This window comes from Leiobunum rupestre, chromosome 5, assembly GCF_980474605.1.
Source record: "Leiobunum rupestre chromosome 5, qqLeiRupe1.1.hap1, whole genome shotgun sequence".
Classification (NCBI taxonomy): Eukaryota; Metazoa; Arthropoda; class Arachnida; order Opiliones; family Sclerosomatidae; genus Leiobunum; species Leiobunum rupestre.
The window spans coordinates 33,335,757-33,359,940 of NC_143388.1; the positions used below are offsets into that span (position 1 = coordinate 33,335,757).

Here is a 24,184-nt window from a genome sequence, read left to right on the forward strand (position 1 = left end):
AATTAGCAGACGATTTTTTACTAAGATAAAAAGGTTAATAGGTCAAAACGAAAGTTTAAGAGACGGTAGCGGAACTGAAAAGTGGCATGATTTTGCCAGTTCCTCTCGGTTAAGAAACCCTTTGGATTTCAGCCAAAGTACGGGCTTCCCAGAAAAATAATTTTTTAAGTCTAAAAATAATAAACACAAGAAGAACCCCGCTATAGCCCTGTTACTAGCTTTCGTTGCGCTATTAAAGTCACGATAAACTTACCATACCGTTTTTATTACACCATAGTGCATTTATATATTTATTTTTATGGGGGTAAAAAAAGGTTAAAAACCAATATTTGGAAAGTACTAGCAAACCATAATCAGGGTTCGAAAAAACCCGGGTTTTTTCCAAAAAGCCCAACCCAGTGGGTTTGTTTTATTCGGGTGGGTTTTAGTATACTATTTCCATATTTGTATTACATGATATGTCAAAAAAAAACCCCCAAATCAAGAGAAATTAGAAATGACTTATGTCGCGCCCTGCTAAAAAAGATTGTAGGGACTAGATATCGTCTGCTAGGTAGACTGCTTCACTTTTTTTGTGTCAGAAAAAGCTGAAAAGTGAAAGTGTACACCAAAGGACTGGTAGAAATCTGAAGTCATAAGTCATAAGTCTCAACTATTAAGTTAATAAGCCGGTTAACTTTGTAAATTACTAAATATATTAAAGTGGTCATTGCACCTTGAAAAAATGCCATTTCATTAAAATATGAAATTTCAAAGTGGGTTTTTAAAGTGGGTTTTTCTCAGGTGGGTTTTTAAAGTGGGTTTTTCTCAGGTGGGTTTTTAAAGTGGGTTTTTAAAGTGGGTTTTTCCCAGGTGGGTTTTTTAAGTGGGTTTTTCTCAGGTGGGTTTTTCAAGTGGATTTTTCTCAGGTGGGTTTTTAAAGTGGGTTTTTCTCAGGTGGGTTTTTAAAGTGGGTTTTTCTCAGGTGGGTTTTTAAAGTGGGTTTTTCTCAGGTGGGTTTTTAAAGTGGGTTTTTCTCAGGTGGGTTTTTAAAGTGGGTTTTTAAAGTGGGTTTTTCTCAGGTGGGTTTTTAAAGTGGGTTTTTAAAGTGGGTTTTTCTCAGGTGGGTTTTTAAAGTGGGTTTTTCTCAGGTGGGTTTTTAAAGTGGGTTTTTCTCAGGTGGGTTTTTAAAGTGGGTTTTTCTCAGGTGGGTTTTTAAAGTGGGTTTTTTGGGGTTGGTGGGTCCAAAAAAACCCACTGGGTTTTTGGGTCGGGTTTTTTGTTTTCGAACCCTGACCATAATAGCTACGCTTTTGATTTTCTAGGTCTTAAATTCCAGGATTACCTTTTGTTCAGAGAGAATTTAAGTTCAAGCCCATGGTTGCTCTATATTTAAGGTATATTTTAGGGGTTATCTTTCGGGATTTTTCCACACGAGGAATAAGACACATCGTGCCAAAAATGAGAGAGAGAGAGTTAATGACTTACATAAAATGTAATTAAAACTATTCTAGTCAACTTGGGTTAAATGACATTTATCTGATGAGATCTAAATGACAGACAAAAGATACCTACATTAAATAAGGTACTACCAGAAATATATAATATCATAAGTTAATGATACCTCTAAGTAGACAAATGGCTATGCTGCCTATGGCGGATATGCTTGTCCAAATCGACCTATGTCTCTCCGTACTGCGTATCAAAGTAGCCTTAACATACACTTGGAACTGCCGAAGCTGACGTTTCTTTAATCCCGTTTGGTGAAAGGCTAGCTTGAGCTTCCCCAAAAGAGATAAATTTCGGTATTCCCTTAGAAAATTCGTTCCCCCCACAGAGGCAAAAGAACGTTTTTTTGCTTTTGGTTTATTTCTCTCAGCCCAATATAGTTTCATTCTCGACCGTACAGCGGCACTGGGTCCGAGATATTTTTCAAGTCTTTCATTTTCGCGGGAATCGGAGAGACAAGATTTGACATCACATTTTCTGGACAAAGATTCCACCTTGAATGGGCTTATTTGTATACTTAGAGGTATCATTAACTTATGATAATATTTATATCAAAAGTATATTGCCAATTCACCGCTGATTTTTTTCAAGAAAAAATTGTGCGAAATGCAGGATTGGCTATAACCGGTTTTTTTTCGGTTATAACCGGCTAAAATATAAACAGTACCTTTTACTTATGTAAGTAGAAATTGTCTGCGGTTATTGTCGTAAATAAGAAACTAAACAAATAAAGCGAAATAACTATATAAAATAATTGAATACTTTTGATTTCCTCGGGAAATTCCCCCTAGTTTTTGTGTATGACGCACCGACAGAAGCGAGGCAGCGAACTTTGGAACTTTAAACCTACCGAAAAACTGGTAAAAGTAAAACGGTTTCTAAATATGAAACAAAAAAAACTAAATTCCTAAATAAAACTATTAATTTACTAAAATATTCATATTGTAATTTTTTTTTAAAAAAAGCCACAAAAATCTGGATTTTTTCAAGTGGCTATAACCGGATTTAACCAGGTGGCTATAACCGGTATGGCTGGTTCTATGCCAACCCTGGCGAAATGTCATGTAGTGACTTTCTAAAACCATTACATCGAAGAATATGGTTTATAAGCCTATTTCTATTACCATGGTAACGAGTTTATGTCAGCCACAAGGCCGCCAATCAAATCTTCAATTTTTTATAGGAAAAATAGGATTATATTTCTAAAAATAAAGGACTTTATATGACTATTTTTTCAAATTATAGGATTTTATAGGACTAAATATTCTACTTCATTTACTAACTTTGTGCATTTTAAAAACAAAATCTATATTTAGTGAAATAAATCTTTGATTTTCACTTGAAAAATAGAAACTATTGAATCATTTTATCACAAAAATATACTAGTAGCTAACCCTGTTAACAATAACCAAAGTATAGACTAGAATGACTTTGTATAGGAATTTATCCTTTAGCTAAATCTAGCAATTTAACAGTGGTTGGATTTGTCAAAATTGAACGTGAACAGGGTTCATACAATATTTCAAAACCATTTTCCCTGATATTTCCAGAGTAGTTTTGATTATTTTCCAGGTGTACTTTTTAAAACAATAGGGTCTCAAAGCATTACTGTTACACTTTCTAATATAATATAGTCAAGATTGAACTTATGAATTCAATACTAACTAATAATTTCAGTAATACTAAAACAAATTGCACATAATTTTGAGTTCTCATAATTATTTTCCCTGATATTTCCCTGACTTTTTTGCTTTAAATAAATTTCACTGATATTTCCAGGTTTTTACTGATTTCCATGTTTGTATGAACTCTGTACGAAACTACGCCGGAAATCGACCGCAGCGACGCCAAGTTTGTCCACATTGAACTAAAATTAACCGTGATTTTCCTATTTCCAGTATTAACGCGTGCTTTAATAAAGCCTGAACAGCGAGACTCCTTAAATTAAATTAAATTAATTAATAAAAAATTAAATAAATTAATTTTGCGCGTGAAACTACGCCGCCATGTTAGGGTAAATAAGCCTGCTATACCTCAAAATGTAAAGGTATTGTCGCGTGCAAAAGCGATATTTTGAATCTGTCTTAAGAGTAGGTCGAAAATGTCTCGTCGATTTCATTGTATTTAGAAAATAAACGCAATATGTTTACAATGAAACCGGAACTAGATCATCCCAAAAAGGTTAAGTGAAAACATCCCACCAGGGGGCAGACGCGTGCCGGATGTGCGCGGTCTTACCAAACTAAAGCCCACACAAACAACTACTTTAATTTTCAACAAAAACGTTTCTGCAGGTGCTCTTATAAAGGCCTCCAAATTTAACAGTGTGTATAACCATAAGTGTATAATATTGTTGTGACACTTCTTATTCCTGACATGCAAGTTTTACTGAGAGTTATTCACCAGACAGACTGCATTACGGGCTTGGCCGCCGTTTTGCGTCCGCTTGCTAACGCGTCACACGTAGCCTTTGAGAGCGCCACGCTAGGGGGAGATTGTTTTCTTGCGATGACGTCAATCCGTTCCTAGCTCTTAGTAAAATATTCCCCAAAGTGAGAAACTTATAGAATAACATTATAGACTTATGGTATAAAAAGAAATTGCTCGATATAATAGGCTTGGGAAATTGTAACATACGAAACGCCCCCGCGTGACTAACTTGGGAAACAAATATTAGAAAGTCAGCGACCCAATACGTAACTGGAATAAAAACGCAAAAGCTTAAACCCCCAAAGCTTGACACTTCCGTCTAATTTATGATAGCCCAACTTCCGTTTCCGGTTTGGCCCGACGTACACTTTATCTCCACACCAAACTTCCTCTCTTTTCGAAATCGTAAAACATCCGAAAACATTTGGCCACCACTGGCACTAAACGCTTTGCTTAATAATTTTTAGTTTTAAAAATCATCAGCGAGTAATTAATTATTTCAAAAATGGTCTGGAATTGTGGGAAAGCCCATTTCCGGCTAAGAGTTTACGCCAAATTAAATAGTTCCCAAATGACGTCATAGTTCACGGTTAGTACGAACATGGCCCACTGCGCGCGCTCACTTCGCCCGCAAAATCAAAACGGAACTTTTATACCAGAGGTTACAAAGACTACTTTATTTTGTACTCAACCATGAAAAAAATGAATATATATAATCTAACATCGTAATTACAGCCATTATCGCGATGTTTATGATAATGAAAAATAAATAGGTATTATTTTCGATTTTGATAGATAAATTAGCGTTGGGTAGACACCAAAGGGCATTGCTCTTCTGTGGACTTTTAAATATTTTTACGCATGACTTCTCGACAAAATATGGCGGTAAAAAAAAACGTTTATCTTACGCTCATTTTCCGACTTTTCCATTACATTTACATCCCCCTTAAGCATCCCCCAATATTTCATTGCCAAGGTCCCATTAAATTAATTTTATCTGAAATCAATACAGTAAACTAATATATCTTTAAGGAAGACCCCCTTTTCCCAAAGTTTGACACATAAGACCTTGGCTGGAACGTTGACATAGGCTATAAACAATTTTGCCCCATGTCTGTCAGGTTTTTCGGATCCCCACACTCTATAGAGTGCTTATCTTAGATCTGGAAAAGGTTTAGAATAAAACCAAAAAATCCACACCTAAAAAAACACTCCAAGTAATCGTTAAAAACTAAACCCGTCCTTACAGATAAAAAAAGTGGCGTGTTTTTTTAACTTTCTTAAGAACTTGGAAAGTTTAAAGTTAGAAATAATGCAAGTTAAGTAAGACATTAGCAGGTATTCTTTTTTTTTAATTATACAAATTAATAAAAAAAAATTGAATTTCCATTAGATAAGCTTTTTAAAAACTATTCGTGAAACATTCAATAGCCTCCCAAACTTTCCGCTTTGTTGTACCCCTGAAGAGATGACGTGTTTCCCCAAATCGTCTTATAGAGAATTTAGGGTGCGGTTTTTGGCATTTTTCCGGTGTAGAAATAACACACAGTGAAAAATTAAATGTGAATATTTACAAGTGCAATTTTCATTAGGGATTGCCAAAACCTTTATTTGCATAAGCCTCCCTTTGTTTATTTCTCGTGTCCCCACCCCATCATTCCCCGCCAAATAAACAATGGCAAAAAGCGCCCCTTTGTTTGCGTCATAGTTCAATTATGTTATATCAAATTACTATTAAAAAATTTAAAATTACTTACATTGAAAGTTAAGCACCAAAAAGTGAGCAGTGTTTTATCTGTCGAGTTGAGTAGAAAATATAAAATGGCAATCGGCAAAAAAAACTTGACTTCTTCGATTGTCAATTCTGGCTGGATTTCTTTTGAGCAGACAGCTCGTATTGCCGGGTTTAAAAAAAATCGAAACCGAAGTTGTGCCGCCATCTATGAGTGCAAAATAAAAATAATGACTTTTGCAGGTGTTGCCTAACTTCCCCTCCTTATTAACGTTAATGTAATCGTTATATTTAAAATTTTACTTACTTAGTAGGGAAGAAATCTTAATTTAAGCTAAAGAACCCTACGTTTCGTAAAAATGGAGTTAATTAAGACACCGAAAGTGAGTATTTTTAATAAGCATAAAAATCCATTAAGCAGTATGGCTAGAAAACTGAATTTATTTTTACCTATGTTTTTAATAATAAAGGTGGAAAACGTTCGAATGCTAGACAGGTTTAACAGTAAAAAGCCCTCAAACGGAACACTTTATTTGACCGCTACCCATTTAATATTCGTCGATCCAGAAGGGAAAAAAGAAACATGGGTTGAGTAACTTGATTCTTCTTAATTACTCATAATGCCATACGTTAAAGTAACATTGCCATTGTAAATGTAGGTGCTTCACATGCACATTGCAAACGTGGAAAAGCTACCTATTTCAACTACCGGGTCCCCCCTTCAAATTAGGTGTAAAAATTTTATCTGTGTTACTTTCGTAATACCCCGTGAACGAGATTGTCACGATATCTTTGTATCATTACAAAGCCTTTCTCAACCTTGTAAGTCACTAAAAATGCTTAAGTCAAAATATGGTAAATAACAACGTTAATTTTACCTGTAGTAAATTTGGATGATCTTTACTGTTTTCACTATACTGCTTCAAACGAGGATCTGGTTAAAGTGTCAGGCTGGGATAAATTTGATCTGCAAGCTGAATTTGCACGTATGGGCGTTCCTAATAAATTATGGGCTCAAACGACTATCAATAAAGATTATGAGGTTAATATATTTTTGAGGAACTTTATTTTAAGGGTATCATCTTAATCTGAATTATTTTTATAGATCTGTGATACTTACCCCCGATTCTTATACACGCCTACTAGCGCAACAACACCTATTCTCGTTAGTAGTAGTCGGTTTAGGAGTCGAGGTCGATTACCAGTTTTGTCCTATTTACATAAAAATATGGTAAAAACGTGGGATTTGCGAGGCAAAAATAAATATTAACTAACAATTTCCACATTTTAGGCAGCAATATGCAGATGCAGTCAACCTTTATCAGGATTTAAAGCAAGATGTCTTGAAGATGAGCAAATGCTCACTTGTATTTTACGGGCTAATCCGGGGTCTAAGTTTATGTACGTCGTGGACACCAGGCCTAAAGTAAATCAATTGGTTTAGTACTGATAGTAGAAACAAATTTGACTTAACTTTTTAACTACATTAGATAAACGCTATGGCTAACAGAGCAGCTGGTAAAGGCTATGAAAATGAAGAATATTACGAGAATATCAAATTTCAATTCTTTGGAATTGAAAATATCCACGTTATGAGGAACAGTTTGCAAAAATTAATTGATAGTATGTTAGATTTATTCTAATTAGTTTTAAATGCGTTTATTAAACATTACTTTAATTTGAGCTTGCGAACTTAAAGTTCCCTCCATGAGCGCTTTTCTTGGTGGTCTTGAAGCTTGTGGTTGGTTAAAGCACGTCCGGTCAGTCCTTGAAACGTCAGCTTCAATATCCAAAGCTGTCTACGATGGAATTACGGTTTTGGTTCATTGCTCCGATGGTTGGGACCGAACAGCTCAAACTTGTTCTCTCGCTGCCTTGCTTTTAGATCCATATTATCGTACCATTACTGGTTTTCAAGTATGATCTTGCGTTCTTCTGAGAAGTATTTAAGTTAATAATGGTCATTCCATCAGGCACTGGTTGAAAAAGAGTGGTTATCATTCGGCCATAAATTCACAGATCGTTGTGGTCATATTCAAGGGGACCCCAAGGAAGTCGCTCCGGTTTTCACCCAATTTATCGACTCCATTTGGCAACTTTCGCAACAATTTCCATCTACATTCCAATTTAATGAGCGTTTCTTGCTTACTATTCATGATCATGTTTATTCTTGCCAATTTGGTACTTTTATTGGAAATTGTGAAAAGGATCGTTTAGACCTTAGGTGTGATACAAGTTTTCTGAACAAAATTGACAATCTTAAATAAATTCACATTTGAAATTTAGATTGAAGGAACGTACATACTCATTATGGGGCTACTTAGGGAATCATTTAACGGAGTATTTAAACCCTCTCTATAAGCAATCTAATGTTGATTTATTGGTGCCAGATTTAGCACCTCAAGCCATAAAGTTAGTATTTAACTTTTTAAAAAAAAATTTACAACTTTGTTTTTCTCAACAATTTTTAATACTTACGTAGCTTTTGGAGAGGAATGTACAATCGTTTTGAAAATGGTGTTCATCCGAGGGAACCACTTGGAGATCTTTTAGTTGCAACAAGAGATCATATTACTAGTTTAGAAGATCACGTGCAACTTCTGGAAAAAGTAAAGGATTTTGTAAAAAACCCTTCCAGAAATATATTTTTTTCAATTTTTAAAATGTTAAATAGAGAATAGCTCAACTTAAAGAATTGTTGGGTCCAGCTGCTACACCAAGTAAAGACGTAGACAATAAGATGATTGACAGTGGTCTATCGGATGTATTAGATGGATTTAGACGTAGTTCTTCTGGGACTATTAGAAGTGAAGCTTCTAGCGGAAACAGCATTCGCGATTCTGGTTTTGGGGATGTTGAAAGTAGAGCTCTTGATAGTAATAATAGTAAGTTTATACAAAATTGGACTATAAACTAAAGTAAACGTTTTTTTTTTTGGGTTTTTAGAAGCAGGAGACAGCTTAAGTCATCAACTATCTCTAGAATTGGATTCAGTCGCTTTGTCCTGGAAAACGTTTCGTAACATTCGGGAATGTATTTGTTCTACACCATTTGATCATTTTAGCAGAAAAGTAATGGTAGAAGATTTTAACACCAAAGATTTTATAATTAAAATGGAAACTTTTCAGTTTCATTGCTGGAGTTGCGGAGACGTATTCTGCATTCGATGTATTGATAAAAAAATCACTCTTCCAGGACACTTAACCAAGCAACGCTCCCCAGTTTGCCGACACTGCTATAAAGAGCTAACGCGTACTAATTCAATTGATTCTTGAACGCAAACCATGTTAGAGTTAGATGTGTAATTTACATCCTTTAAAAATCCCCCCTATTGATGCGAAAATATACTTATTAATAATGTTAATATAGAAAACTTTGGCAAAATGAGACATAATTGCAATGGGGTGCCGGAATATTTTGTAAAAATGTAATTTAACTATAGCCTTGTATTATATTTATTATTTGAACAATATTTTCGTTTCAAACATTTTTTATAAAATATTGTACTAATTTTTAGTAATTTAAATTTTGATATAATTTGATATGGATAATTACTTTTTATCACTGCTACCTTGAAAATATTATGTTAATCGTAACCTAGTCACCCACAACAGTATTTGTTACTTTGGAAAAGGATATAAGACTGCCTGAAATCGTGGCAATTACACGTGCGCTGCATATCTTAAGATTTATAGGCCTGACTTGAAAATGAAATGTTAATACAGAGCGTGTACATCAATATGGAACAAATAAAATCTATTTTAAAACATATCACTCTCTCTCTTTTTATTTATTTCACAAACAAGTTTAAGTTTCAAATTGAACAATGATCTATAAGGCACTTGGCATTAACATGCTTTCTTAATATTTAAAACTAATAATAAATAAGGGTACAAAACTAACCTAAAGTATAAAATTATTAAGTAACACATTTTGGTGGGTTCATTTATTCGTCATCATAGTCTGCTTCTTTGGAGTCTCCGGGTTTCTGAATTACTTTCCAAGATTCGGCCTTAGCCAAGGTTTTGGCAACGATTATTTTGATCTTTTCTGGTACGGGAACCTCGGGGCGTGTTAGAGCCATGAGAATTTCCAGTAAATTTGTCTCTACAAGTTTCTCAGCAGCTTCCTTCGATGACTCAACAAGACTGGCGACAATGCACACTCCGCGATGTTGCAAATCATGATCTTCACTGGCTGTTAATTTGGTCAGGATCTCATGCCAACTATTGCACTAAACATTAAAAAAGTGGTTATCTTTTTATATTATGCAGATTAAACGTATGTGTTTTCTGGCCATCACATATTTTTTTTAGATACAATTTAAGTGTCTGTGTTTGGTGTCTGAGGCCTTTGGCCAAAACCATAAGTTTGTTCTCAAAAATTAAAGTGTCTCTGTGTAGTTTTCTTAAGAGGAACCAGCCACTTAAGTAAAATTTGTAAAAGAAGATTTCTAAACATTTACTCTATTTCTTACGATTCCGCGTTATTTTATTATTTTGAAAATTATCTTCTATGCTTTTCATTAAACATTCTGATTTTTATTGGCAAAACCATGATATCAACGATTTTTTATATATTATCAAAGATTTCCCTGATTGCTTTAGATTCCAAATATTTAACTTTTTCTAAAATAATCTTTGATTTTTAATAAATGAATTAAAGATTTTCAATTTTTTTCCGATTATTTTTGATTTTCTAAGATTATATTCAATGTTTTTTAAATCACGGAATTTCTTAAAATCTGGAAATCTTGCTTATTGTTAGAAATTAAGAAAAAAAAACATAAAGAGCAGCAGTGGCTGGCACCTTGCTGTTTTATTATAAACTTTAAAAGAAGTAAAAACTTACATCAAAAACTTTCTTGCACGCCTTCTTACTAACAGAGAGCAACATTGCCAATGCCCCAGACGCAGCTTTGGCAGTCTCGTAATCCTCATCATCTGAGATAATAACCAAATACTTCACTCTGTCATTTTCGCCTTCATATAGTTTGATGACCTACAAATAAAAAAACTTTCTTATAAATACCATTGCACTTACAAAAACTTAAGTTAAAACCAAATAACGAACCGTTTCGCTGAACATCAAGTTAACAAGGCATTGAACTGCTGCGCGCTTAATTTCCAAATGATCTTCATACATGTAATTTTCTATTTTACTAAATCCTGTATCGGATAAGATACGTTCCCTGGAATAGAAATATTTTTCTTATTTAGGCATAAATACAATAATTTTTGGGTGTGAGAGTCTTGGAAAATTGGACTTGCGAGTTTTCGAGTCCAATTTTTCAATACTCATTCAAGTCTTCGAGTCCATAAGAAATGGATTTTAACTCTAGCCCTAAATTTTATCCTAAACATTTAAAAAAATGAAAAAATATTTTAAGTAATTATACATTATGTACTTAACTAATTATTAAATAAATATGACTTATTTGAAATTTCCAATTGGCGTTAAAAAATTACATATATTCTCGAAAACCTAATTTTATTATCACTATCAGGGATTTATCGCTTTTGTGATAAATATTTACTACCAAAAAAAAATAATTTGAGGAGTATTTAGAAGCAAAGCAAAATAAGAATCGCTGGGGAAATAAACGGCCTCGCTGGGGAAATAAACGGCCTCGCTGGGGAAATAAACGGCCTCGCTGGGGAAATAAACGGCCTCGCTGGGGAAATAAACGGCCTCGCTGGGGAAATAAACGGCCCCGCTGGGGAAATAAACGGCCCCGCTGGGGAAATAAACGGCCCCGCTGGGGAAATAAACGGCCCCGCTGGGGAAATAAACGGCCCCGCTGGGGAAATAAACGGCCTCGCTGGGGAAATAAACGCCCTCGCTGGGGAAATAAACGCCCTCGCTGGGGAAATAAACGACCTCGCTGGGGAAATAAACGACCTCGCTGGGGAAATAAACGGACTCGCTGGGGAAATAAACGGACTCGCTGGGGAAATAAACGGACTCGCTGGGGAAATAAACGGACTCGCTGGGGAAATAAACGGACTCGCTGGGTATTTATCTTTTATAAACTCGAGTGTCCAATTCGAGTAATTTTTTTAACTCTTGGCAAAGGACCCGGGAACTCGCTATTTTTGAGTACTCGCACAGGCCTAGTTCATACCGTATGGTAGGTCCAACTTGAGCAAGATTGGTCAAAGCCATAAGGGCTTCAAAATTTTCCAGGCCAGAACAGTCGGGGTGTAACAGAGCCATAATAGGGCGTACAACTTCAGCAGCCTGTTAAAAAAGATCATAAATTGTTAAAAACAAGTAGTAATCAGAATTAATTTGATAACATCCCACCCTTTGTCCTGGGAAGGCGGTTTCGGGATTTATTGATATAGCAATTCTCGAAAGAGCTTGAGCTGCGACTAATTTTCCTTTTTGAGTATTTTCTAACGCTACTTTGACTAATATCTTGGCGCCACCTTGTTGAACAACGGAGCCACGTAAATCTGTTTGTTCACAAATTGAATTAAACACTCGGGCAATCAGTTCCCGGCAACTCTTGCTGTCGGTTGTAGATAAAGCAACTAAGCCAGTTGAAACTCCAAGTTCAGACAGTCTTTTAATTCTTTTATCCAGAAATTCTTTTGAATCCTATAATCAATATGTTAAAAACCAAAAGTGGCCAAACTAGGAATCACATGAATTACTTTAATATGTTCTTCGGGAATATGTTGCTTGGAAAACTTGGCCAATTCAACAAGTTCTGGCATAATTTCTTGTTTATCGTAACTATTAGTCAGGTTCACCAGTGTAGTCACTACACCGTAAACCACAGATTTGTTTCCAGTCTATAAAAATATCGCAATTAAAAATTTGTAAAACTAAATTTTTGTTTAGAACTTCACCTTCGCTAGTTCAATGAGAGCAGTAATTGCAGCAGCATCTTCAATTAATTCTTCCTTCACCTCAGCATCCAAGGTCAAATAGGATAAACCTTCCGCTGCCCATTTACGAATATCTTTGTCTTTTGTGGGGTTTACTAGAAACCTTCAATAAATAATTTCCCTCTTGAAATAGTTTACCAATATGACCAATTAGTAGTCATGTGCGAGTATTCAATTTCGTTCGAGTACGCGATCGAGCTTAGAACAGAGTACCTGGCTTGAAGCACCTTAGTTGAAAAGCTTGAAAATGGTTCTAGCCTAAAATCGAGGCCTAGGCTTAACTGAAATTTTTCATGCTCGAAGCTCTGCTCGAAACCCAAAAATTAAGGCTCACACGTGCCTAGAAATTAGAAAATTACTTTCGACAAGCATTAGCTAGTTTTAAACTTGACCCATCTGCGAAAGGTTTAATGGACGCATCCCCTCCACCGAATGATCCGACTTTACATAATCCAACTAAAGCCCGAACTTTAATACTGTCATCTTGTGACTGATAGAGTTTCTTAAGAATTCCCATTCCCATGGATATAATACTGGAACATTTGTCTTTCTTCGAAGCAGCCGCTATTATGGCTTCAGCAGCTACTTTCTGTTGTAAGTGATCATCAGTTCCTGCCATTACCAACATCATCTCCACAATACCAGACTGTCCTAAGCACGCATTGCCAATGTCAACAGGACCCTTTTGAATTAAGAAAAATTTATGTGATTATTAGGCATGTGCGAATACTCAATTTCGACCCGGCTCGAAAAGCCTTATTTGAAAAGCTTGAAAATGGTTCAAGCCTCAAATTGAGGCCCAAGCTTAACTTTAGGGTATTCGAAACTATTCTTAACAAGGCACTACAGGCGACCTAAGTTACATAACGTAGGGTGCCCAGGTGCACTAGCCTGTCAGTTGTTTGGTGGTTCATCAGTCCACTATTTTCTTGTAATCCCTTGTATGGCCAGTTATTAATTTAAAATTCAGAAATATGGCTTCAAATAAATGTAAAAGCTCTGGCAGTAAATATTCTTTTAATGAAGAAATAATTAGGGCTGTGCGGGTATTGATACCCGACCCGATGCTCGGTCGGGTATCCGCCCCGATACCCGAAATTTAAATTTTTAAATACCCGAAAGTGATCGGGTATTAAATTTTTTACCGCCAAATATTCGGGTATTAAATTTTTTACCGCCAAATATTCGGGTATTCAAATTTTCCCGCCAAATATTCGGGTATTCAAATTTCCCGCCAAATATTCGGGTATTCAAATTTCCCGCCAAATATTCGGGTATTCAAATTTTGCCGCCAAATATTAGTTAACCTTGACCAAACCGTCCACGACTATTTTAGTATTTTCATATTTTACTCTAGTCTTCCTTAGCTATCTAAATGATCTCAAGTTGAAGTTCATGTATTTTATCATATTTTACAGCTAAAATGTGATATTTCAACATATGTCTCTAATGAAACTGTACTAAAATACTAAAATAAAAGGATTGTTTTTGAATTTTGGATAAATAAAAGTTTAATTATTTAATTCCCTTAAATAATGTAACTACCCGATAATTACCCGTTATTTTTAGTATCCGAATAGTTATTTTGCTTAGGCTTAAATACCCGAATACCCGATAAAAATTGGCTACCCGACCCGATACCCTAAAGAAATATTTCTGATTTACCCGTACCCGACCCGAACCCAAAAAAGCACTACCCGCACAGCCCTAGAAATAATAGAACCTAGTGATGAAAGTGAAGATTCTAGTTCAAATGATTCCTCATCTGATGAAAGTACAAGTCCTGAAGAAATACAGCTAAGCCTAATTATTCGAGTACTCGAAACCCCCTTTTTAAGCTAAGCTTAATTATTCCAGTACTCGAAACTACTTTTTAAGCCAAGACTAAAAGCTTTGAAAGCTTGATAAAATTTTAAAGCTCTGTTCGATACTAAAAAAGAGAAATTTAGCTCGAAACCCAAAAATCAAGGCTCGCACATGTCTAGTGATTATGCTTTTTATTTACAAATAAATGTACTCACTTGCAGCAAAGTTGTAATTGCAGCTGTGGCACGGACTTTGGCTTCTACCTCAGGATCTCCTAGTTTTTCACTTAAGGAAAATTTTAAATTGAGTATTTTATCAAAATGAATACAAAAATTAACTTACTCGATGAAAGTTTTAATCTCCTGTCTATAATTATCTCTGGCTTTGTCGTGATCCATGCAAAGGTATATGCGATCCAAAATAACAGCTAAATTGGTTTTAGTATTCTCAGTCACATCAATACTGCTCTCGTATTTTACATCTTCGAGTTCACTGGCAACTTCCATTAGTCTTTGGAGGCCTTAAAATTTAATTATATCATAAATTGTCTTATTATAAATATAAGCCCTTTCACTTATAAATAAACCAGTGAATAAATTAAAATTAAAACATTGATTAATTAAAAGATTAGAGTTTAGTGACTGAACAGATTTTTAACATACCTCCAGAGTTAACTAGTTTCTTTCCCCAATCTAACTGTTCATAATCCAAATTCTTCATTAAAACTTCCAAAATACCATCTCTGCCTTTAGCAGACATGGTTCGGCTATTCGTCCGTCTTGTTAAACATGACATTAATTCGTCAATATCCAATTCATTTTGTTTGAGTAAACTTTTATCCGGTTTCTTTCCTCCAATTGGATTACCTCCGCTCAAGGAGTTCAACATAGCTTGAATAACATATTGTACTGCTGAGATCAACAGGTCATCTTTTGAATTCAAGCTTTCAACAATAAGTTCTACACCAACATGAGCCAATACCAGCTTAGTCTAAACATGTAGCTTTGATTAATGTTTTTCCATAATTAATTAATTTAAAAAAGCACACTTAAAAGAAGTATCTTACTCTTTCGGCGTTGTTTTTGCACAGCTCCCCAAATATTCGGATTAGGGATAGAAATATTTCTTGACTTTTAACTTTATTAACTATGGTTAGGATCTTTTTGATTCCCCCCGTTTTTACTATGTATTCAGCGCCAGCATTCTCTTTAGCAAGAACAAACAAGTTGTTCGCAGCCTGGGCTCTTTTATCTAAAGCCGCATTATCATCACAAAGAATATCAAACATTTGTTTTCCCCTAGTTGCTGTGCTCGCTTGCTCTTTAGCCTAAATCAATTAATAAATTATTTATCTTCAATAATTAGGATATATCAATAACTGACAATGTCCTGAAGCTTTGTGCTGAGCCTCCGTAAAACGGGTTCAATGGCTTTGTTGGTAGGTTCAATGTGATGAACCATTTTGGCATCTTTGAATGCTTCGTTATAATTTTCAAGTTTTTCATAAGCTTGACAACGTCTGAATAAAGCTTTGACATCCGAAGGTTTAATATCGAGCGCTAAGAAAGATTTAATTATAGACACGAGACACATGTTTTATCATTGGGAAAGTTCTAGAAGCCACGTGAGGCAAGGCTTACCTGCTTTACAGTCGTTGACAGCATTTTGATACTGTTCGAGCTTCAGGTATGTTGCCGCTCTATTTTTATGGAAAATTGCCCGTTCTTCACTCTTTTCATCAGACAACTTTAAAGCTTGCGTGTAACAACTTAAAGCTCCACTAAAATCCCCGGAACTAAATTTTTTATTACCTTCTTCCTTCAAATTGTTGGCGTCTGTCGCGGCCATTTTAAAAAGTCGAACTAAAATATTGCGCAATTCAAAAAACACCACGTGCTTATATGGGCATGGGAAAAGCGATTTTGCGTAACCATGTTTGTCGTGTAGCAGGTAGAACGTTCGAGATGCTCAGATTTCGAAGGGCAATGGGTCACGCCATAAGTAACATAATAATAGTTATTATGTTACTAATGGGTCACGCCATAAGTAACATAATAATAGTTATTATGTTACTTATGAATAGATATTATGTCATTTATGAATAGATAGTATGTTATTTATGAATAGTTTTTATGTTACTTATGGTCACACCAATAGTCCATTAAGTTCATAACAGACCCTGGATAAAGTGCCGAATAAAATGAAAAATTCAAAATATTTCATTTTTTACTAGCAATTCTTAACAAACGAATTCTTTTAAAAGTGTTCAATTTCTGTCGACCTCTTTTCAAGCGATTTATAAGTTTAATCTTCTTTCTTGGTATACCCGCTAATATTAGGGGCAAATGGTAAAGTTTGCGTGATAATACTTCTCCAATGAATTCCACAGTAGCGAGAAAAGCACCAACCATCCCAAGTATAAAAATACCCGCTAATTTTTCAAGCGAATTTGTGTCTCCATCAGTTTCGTGAAAATTTAAACAAACGTCCAAACTTTGCAGTTCTTTCTTCGCTAAATAATCCAGAACACCGTATTGTTGCAGCAATAAAATTCTGAAAAAGAAACATAATTTTTGAATCTTCAGTATTTTAAATTTACATTTTATATAGATACGTAGATAGATGGCGGTAGCGTTTTCGTCGAGTGAACTGAAATTTCTCATTACGTGTCTCCGAGCCAGTCTGAAGTTTTGTTTCGGGCGCGCACGGGTGCTCTCCCAACTGCAGCTACGGAGGAAGAGATTATCGGTGGCGACCCTCAGTACAAACTCTGCGCCGATCCCACTGAGTTACGCTATTACCGCGACGAAGACGGTGCTCCCGGAGAGCCAAACCCAGTACCAGATCCCCTTCGAAGGCTGGGACTAACGCCATCAAACACAACAACGAAGACTACTACGGCCACCAAACACCTACGTGATAAATGGTGGTCGATTAGAATACCTACCAAACCACCAACGTGGTGACACAACCGCGTTCCCCCCACTGTGCCCCTAACGCGAAGAAATAGTGAGCTTCCCTGAACCAAAAGGGACCTACCCGGGGCCTGGAGAGAACTGAACTGAATTGACAAAATAGTAATAAGCCTGCTAGCCTTCCCCAGTGCTTTCTTAGTTCTCGAGGCTCTCACTAGGCAACACTGTTTCTACCTTTTCACTTCATTATCTCCCCAATAAATACCCTTCTAACTTTTACTTCACGTGTATTTCAAAAACGATACCATTGACACACTCAGCGCCCCCAAATGAATACTTGAGCACCAACCAACCGACCCCAAAAAAAATCGATTGCTCAACTACCAACTAATATCAAATAACATCGGTTACCTGTATTTTTAATCAAATATTCTGTTTTCAACGATGTCGAAATTCATAATTGAAAAAATTACAAAATAAAGCCAATTTCGGTATATTTACTAATTTAAATTACGATTTATAGTATCAAGGCATTGGCACCCCTCCAAAAAAAATTGAGTGTCCCCGAGTTTTGGCATCTGGTTACGGGCCTGTTCCAGCACTAACTATTAAGGTTAACCTCTTCAAGTATTTATGGAAAGGGGAACCCGAAGAACCCGGGGGGGGGGGGGGACCTTTTAAACCAGTGGGGAGATATTTTTGCAAACTCAACGCGGAAGGAGTTATTCCGAGTTTTCACCCAGTGCCACGAGCTGGGATCGAACCCGGCTGCGAGTCGAGAGTGCTAACTTCAGACTCTACAACCTTGCTTCAGCTGTAAGCAAGATACTAACTTTCCATTGACGTTTTCGGAGAATATCAGGCTAATATTTTTTCGAAACATCATGGCTAAGTACGAAGAAACGTACGGCTTTGCCATATCGAAGTTACACTTTTTAAACTTGGCGAATCTAGTGGCCAAATTGCTTTCGAAAGTGGATAAATCGTTAATTATAACGTATTTGTTCCTTTCCACTTCGGTTAAAACCTCGTCGGACTCCAGTTCAGTCGCATCCTTGAATGAACCGTACATGTTTTTAGCTCTTTTCCAAATATCCGAATATGGACTGAAGGTGATATGCTGTAAATATAATAGTGTTGTATGATGACCAAGGCCTTTTTTTTCGGAAAATTTTCGTTATTATTGCGAAAAAAATAAAAAAGTATACATTCCATGATTAGTCTAATTTATTGTTTGCAAATTTAAAGCGGCATTTTCGCCTCATTTTTTCGAATCTAAAAGTAAAACTAAACCTCTAGACTCGCAGCACTGATTAACAATGTAACACTTAATGTTTTGTAGTATGTTTACTGCATATAGTGCGGCGAGCATTTTTACGAACCTTGTGTTTACTGTTATTAGACATTTTATATCGATAAAAAGTTAAAAACATTAAAAACCCTTAAAAAGTAATTTATGTTTAAATTTTTTATTTTTACGATTTGCGGAAAATTTTCCGTATTTTATTTTACCGGAAAATTAACAACACTAAAATATAATGAAAGAATAACGTCCCTCAAATGTTTGTTTCTCCCATAACACCAACGTTCCGCAAGTGAAACACTTCTACAGGCGGAAATAGGCCAAAAATAGACAAACCTTGAAATATTCCGCTTCGCTCGATCCTTGCGAAAACAATGGTTGGATTTTCGGGAATCTTAATAGATCTTCCAAAGTTTTGATTTGATCGTTGGAGTTATGGGTTGACAAGGAAGATATTAACTTGCTACTGATTAGGGCGGTTAACACGATTACCGGGAACATCCAGGACCAAAGCAAGACTCGACCCCAAGTCCTCTTGGGGAGTTTAACGCTGCCTAAAAAAATCATTAAGTAATAACAATATAATAGCAGGAAACTATAGAGGTATACACTTGGAATTTCTAAGGTTCCATTGGGACGGTGATACGAAAGCGCGTCGAGAAAAAGGCGGGGCTTAACCACGTCAAGTGTAAGACGTAACACGACATTTCAAAATCATGGGCTCGAGGTTTGACGCGAAAAGAATGCGTCGTCATGGTAAAAAATAGGCGATCTTCCCGCGCAAAGTAGGCTTATAAAACAATGGATTTAAAAACCTCAATTTGTTATCGTACTTAATATTTTGAAGTAATTATAACGTACTTCGCGAAAGAAGTGTTGTGATACCTAATTTCAGGTATTTGTATGGTTATAAAAGAGATAATCATGTAAGTTTTCGTCGAATTAGGGTAGCGAGGCGCGAGAGTTTTCTCGTGAGTTTTCCCGCTTTAAGACACGCCCGTTTCTACGAGCTTCAACACGGCCGTAAAAATCTTCCTTAGACATTCCAAGTGTATACCTATATAGTTTCCTGATAATACTAATAAATATTAAGATATAAGTATCGGATCTATGTCATTAAAATGAAACGTGTACCTTCGTAGGTTCGATGTAGTGTAAAAATAATCAGCTAGGCTAATACCCAAGGCACCACCTTAGGCCTAAGTCATCAAGCGACTTTTTATGCCATTAATTCAGGTGGCCGGGTTACAATGCGTAGGAGGGTGGTGGCAAGCCATTCAAGCCACGCGAGCCAACAGCTCCTTACACTTACTATTAAAGGGGAACGGTCAAGCTTTAACCAGTTAGATAGCCCTATAGCCCATTAAAAACTAAAATTTATGGCGAAAACCGCATCAACAAATACTGAGTGGTTAATTTTTAATAAAATAAAGAAATTTCGGGAAATCGAAAAGCGCGCGTCCGCCGCAACACCTGGTGAGAAGTCGGTGAGGAAGAAAAACAACGTAAAAGCGCGCGCTGCTGAACACGCAAAAAAAAATGTTTCGCACGCACGGCGCGTTCCAGTTATAAGAGACCTAAGCCTAAATTGCGCGATTTTAAAAGATAGGATAGTTCGCAAATCGCTCATACGGGGTTAGGGGCGCTGGCGGCAGCCCCTAAGATGGTGGCGAAAATTCAAACCCAAACACCTGGCGTTATTTTTCGTTTCAACTTTTTGGGCCAAAAGCTATTTTTTCAAGACAAAAAAAGTTACGTGTTAGTATATAGAACGCCTTGTTAATCTTTTGATACGGAAATAAGGCCGTATTTGGAAAAGCTTGTCCGTTCCCCTTTAAGGGTAACCTCGACACTTTTTTATGGAAAAGGGGAATTCGAAGAAGTCGGTGGAAAACCCATTTTGACCAGTAGGGAAAGAACTCGCCAACTCAACGAGGAAGTAGCTGTTTCAAGTATTCACTTAGTGTCACAAGCTGGGATCGAACCCGGCTCCTCATGCTGCGAGACGTTGGTGTACTAGTTTATCGCATCACGTACGGTTCAAAATTTACCGAGTCTCTTATTTGGCTTAAAGTTGTAAAATGTAAGAATTACACCGCGTAGGGATGTTTACCAATTGAGGCTCCAAAGCTTTAATACGCGGAAAACGTTAATAATATGAGAAATACAAAAATAGGCCATGTACAAAATTGAAAATGGGAATTGCTCGAGTTTTGGGCTCGAATTGCGGAAATTGATATAATTTCCAAGAGGTCGGGCCCTTTTATCTCGATTGATAATACATTTACTCTAATAACTCGATCGGTCGAAGAGTTCAGTCGAAGAATTCAAAAATCACAGAAATGGAGGCCTTTAAAGATCTGAGCACCCTGTCCCAAAAACCAATATTGGGCTATCAAGAAGATGTTCTGCCCAATAAATTGACATATCATTGACCCTTCTAGACTTAATTGTCAAAGAGATATGATCGACACGGCGACATTGTCATCGGCGGCAGCGGCATCGGCTACATTGTACGTGAACACAATCCCTATGGATTATGTGTAAACACGATTGACGAATGACGAAACATTGTTTGCTCAATCATTCAATCTATAATCCACTCTGGCATAACTAATATAAGCATAAATTAGCAATATTATCATCGAGTTAATGGACAATCAAGGTTTAATTCAGAACAGAGCCCTCTTAATACTTAAGGAGGAAAATTTCTAAACCGATAATGCTGAAGATGGCGCTAGACAACACCATAGATATATGAAATAACGTAGATACCTTACGCTGCATACGGGCCTTTGGGAAGAACACGGAAGAGATAGCTAGCAGAAGAACCATATTTTCTGGATGCGCTTCGTAATAGTGCCATCTATCGGTGACCAAAATTAATAACGACGCCCAGCGTCCACCTAGCCCGGACAGGTGACAAATCCAGCATGGGTAGTAGTACCCTACTACTGATGGTCGCACCTTTAACGCGAGCCACTCAACCCAGCAGAAGGTGCAGCAATGGGTGGACCAATCTCCACTTCACACAAAGCAGTGGGAGTAAGAGTGGATGCTGTAGAAACTTTAGCCGACACCCTACCTACGTAGTTAAAGAGTCAAACCCTTTGGAGAGAGCTCCTAAAGGGGAACGACGAGCACACAGCAGCCCAAGTAACCCGGCACAGCTGGCACCGGAGATCCCGGTGGGCCCCAAAAGGCCGGGAAACAGGACCGCCGTGCCCGCATATGGAGGCTCGCCGCCCCACAGCAGGCTACCCAAACCGCCGAGGCGGCCAGTTTGCCTGGACCCTCTCCGTTAGCCTGAGCCGAAGCTCAGTATCCAGCCCAATCCTGACCGAAGTCGGAGGTGGAGATAGGACCATTTGATCAGAGCTAACATCTCCCAGTGCACCACCGCCCTTATGGGTTACAAGAGCCGGACCCCGACCAGTTATTGCACACTCTAACCCCTTTAGGGCCACAGTACCCCACACAAGGAGAACCCAAGTTCTCCAACCCCTCGAAAGTCGTGCATTTTCCTGCGGACAATTTTCATTAGTTAGACGATTTAGCGCCTGCTGCCGTCCGAAGGGGAAAATTCGGAAATTGTCCCCTCCCCCGCCCGTAAAACGTTCAGCGTAAAGGCTCGTCCAATTAAATTTGTACACAACACTGCGTTAGCGTGTTTAAAGGCTAGCTGCGTTCTCCTTGTGTTTGTTGCTCCTATAGGTGGCACGTTCTGATTGGAGCGTACATCATTAAATTAAACCATTAAACCTAAATACTTTTAATTTTTTTTCCACATTAATGGTCACAAACGGTCAACATAGCAATAATTATGACTGCCCGAAAAATTCCCCTCAGCCGCGTTTGAACCTCTTGACCATTTATAAACAGATAAATTCGTAATGAAATGATATATTTCTTCTCATTTCCCTCGTACGTGACACTATACTTCATTAAAAACCTTGAAACTTTATCGACTCGAGCGCCTGCTCTCTATCTTCAGTAAATATAGCTAGTGACGTAGAAAAATACATTTACGCTTGACCTCCCGCGTATTTTAAGCACCAGTAATATATCAATTTCAGGAAACACCTATTGAAGAACTTATCTATTTTTGGGTGAATTCGCCTAATTTTGGGTAATGTGTGCAAATTTATGATTTTATCATATTTAATTAGTGGAAAAAAGGTTGAATACTTTCTTGCTCACGGAAACGACATTTAACTACACTCCGGTAATAGTTGATTTTATAAAATAAAAAGTGGTCTTGCCCAACTTGTTAAAATGTTGCTCTTACGTCACAAGACCCAGCTTTATTTGTGTATTCTTCGCACGAGCGATTTGCACGCGCTCTAGAAAAAGCTATATTCCTCGCGACTGTAGCGCGCGCTAGTAGGCTTGTCAAAGTAAGAGACTGTGACGTAAGAGCAACATTTCAACAAGAAGGCCACGTTAGTTTATAAAAAGAACTATTGGATAATGCAAAGTTGAAAAATACACGCGATGCATTTGGACGTTTAAATAAATTATTAGCACTTTATGGCAATGCTTCTAATTGAAAAGGTTTTGCTTCCGAAGTTTCCGTGAAACATGGACCAAGAATCTAAGGGGACTCACTGTTCCCGATATTTGGACACGGTAGGCGTGACCTAAATCGGAAGGCTTACTAGGGTACACCAGGCGCTTTAAAGCGCCTCAATAATTCTGTTCAACTGTCACTACGATAATCTTAGTCGGAGCTTAGGCGAGAGCAGGGTGGGAAATAAGGATTTTTTTTAAGTGGACAGGTGACTAGTGACTCCCCTGGCTTAGAATAAATAAACTGGACCATGACCAGTGCACGTCGTCTGCTATATTAGAATAGCTTGTTTTAACTTTTCACCGTGAATTACTTCAAATCCAAAGACTAATAATATAACATTTGAACCTACCAATTGCAAAATATTCAAGCAGAATCACTTCAAAAAAATAAAACACCTCGGATTAATTAAGTGGTCCAGTGAACCACTAACCCCCCTCCGATTTAATTAATAAACTGGTCCGGGCAATTTTTAAACTGGTCATTTGCCCACTGCCACTGCCTTATTTCCCACGCTGGGCGACAGTACGCGCGAGAAGTTAAATTAGGCTTAGTTCAAGTTTAGAAATGAAATTGATTCCAGTGGCTTATTGGTTATTTTTACTTAACATAATAGTTAATTACCATTACTTAAACTTTTAAAGAACCAATTTCAAAATTAAAAGGTCTAAAACTTACTAAGCCTAATCATTTAACCGACAACATCGGCGCCATTTGGCCAAAATTGAACGTGAACGCTCCAGCTTCTGTACGAAACTACGCCGGTAATCGACTTCAGCGACGCCAAGTTTGTCCACATAGAACTAAAATTGCTCGTGATTCTCCTATTCCCAGTATTCACGCGTGGTTTTTAAAACCTGAACAGTGAGTCCCCTTATATTCTTGGTTCATGCGTCAACCATAGATATAAAAATGTATATAAAGGTCTAGATAAATTTCGGGGCGTCTAAGCCTAACATAAAATACGGAATTGACACCTAGCAGACACCGAGGAAGGCACGTGACCCACTGACCAAGAGCGCGAGCTCTCTTAGAATTTTAGTA

At 37.0% G+C, this 24,184-nt stretch overlaps 4 protein-coding genes across 7 annotated transcripts in view; 1 reads left to right on the forward strand and 3 right to left on the reverse strand.

Annotated features, from left to right (window-relative positions):
* Window positions 1-5,757, reverse strand: part of LOC149944210 (uncharacterized) — a 63,074-nt gene extending 57,317 nt beyond the window's left edge. Inside the window, exon 1 of the mRNA XM_090174705.1 lies at window positions 5,676-5,757. The gene's annotated coding sequence lies outside the window, so the exon portion shown is untranslated. The remainder of the gene's footprint in view (window positions 1-5,675) is intronic.
* Mtmr6 (Myotubularin related protein 6) lies at window positions 3,795-9,416 on the forward strand. 4 transcript variants are annotated; one of them, XM_090174711.1, is made up of 15 exons: window positions 3,795-3,812; window positions 5,962-6,033; window positions 6,121-6,237; window positions 6,310-6,472; window positions 6,535-6,692; window positions 6,756-6,881; window positions 6,942-7,076; window positions 7,141-7,273; window positions 7,335-7,567; window positions 7,624-7,874; window positions 7,937-8,062; window positions 8,133-8,259; window positions 8,325-8,535; window positions 8,597-8,721; window positions 8,779-9,416. In XM_090174711.1, the coding sequence occupies exons 2-15, from the start codon at window positions 6,010-6,012 to the stop codon at window positions 8,923-8,925; spliced, it is 2,076 nt and encodes a 691-aa protein (XP_090030837.1). In that variant the 5' UTR covers window positions 3,795-3,812; window positions 5,962-6,009; the 3' UTR covers window positions 8,926-9,416. The 4 variants fall into 4 exon arrangements, with proteins under 4 accessions (XP_090030837.1, XP_090030836.1, XP_090030838.1 ...); XM_090174710.1 differs by lacking the exon at window positions 3,795-3,812 and adding an exon at window positions 5,782-5,893; XM_090174712.1 differs by lacking the exon at window positions 3,795-3,812 and having other exon boundaries at window positions 5,896-6,033; window positions 8,325-8,526.
* A 5-nt stretch (window positions 9,417-9,421) lies between these two features.
* On the reverse strand, window positions 9,422-16,273 carry unc-45 (unc-45 myosin chaperone). The gene is made up of 14 exons (XM_090174709.1): window positions 15,993-16,273; window positions 15,736-15,911; window positions 15,419-15,679; window positions 15,015-15,342; window positions 14,695-14,872; window positions 14,568-14,637; window positions 12,906-13,228; window positions 12,508-12,649; window positions 12,310-12,450; window positions 11,957-12,253; window positions 11,775-11,890; window positions 10,724-10,841; window positions 10,502-10,651; window positions 9,422-9,884 (listed from the first exon to the last, which is right to left on the reverse strand). The coding sequence occupies exons 1-14, from the start codon at window positions 16,198-16,200 to the stop codon at window positions 9,597-9,599; spliced, it is 2,796 nt and encodes a 931-aa protein (XP_090030835.1). The 5' UTR covers window positions 16,201-16,273; the 3' UTR covers window positions 9,422-9,596.
* A 298-nt stretch (window positions 16,274-16,571) lies between these two features.
* LOC149944213 (uncharacterized) lies at window positions 16,572-19,760 on the reverse strand. The gene is made up of 4 exons (XM_090176306.1): window positions 19,705-19,760; window positions 18,907-19,124; window positions 18,101-18,387; window positions 16,572-16,905 (listed from the first exon to the last, which is right to left on the reverse strand). The coding sequence occupies exons 2-4, from the start codon at window positions 19,069-19,071 to the stop codon at window positions 16,572-16,574; spliced, it is 786 nt and encodes a 261-aa protein (XP_090032432.1). The 5' UTR covers window positions 19,072-19,124; window positions 19,705-19,760.
* Between the last annotated feature and the right edge of the window lie 4,424 nt (window positions 19,761-24,184).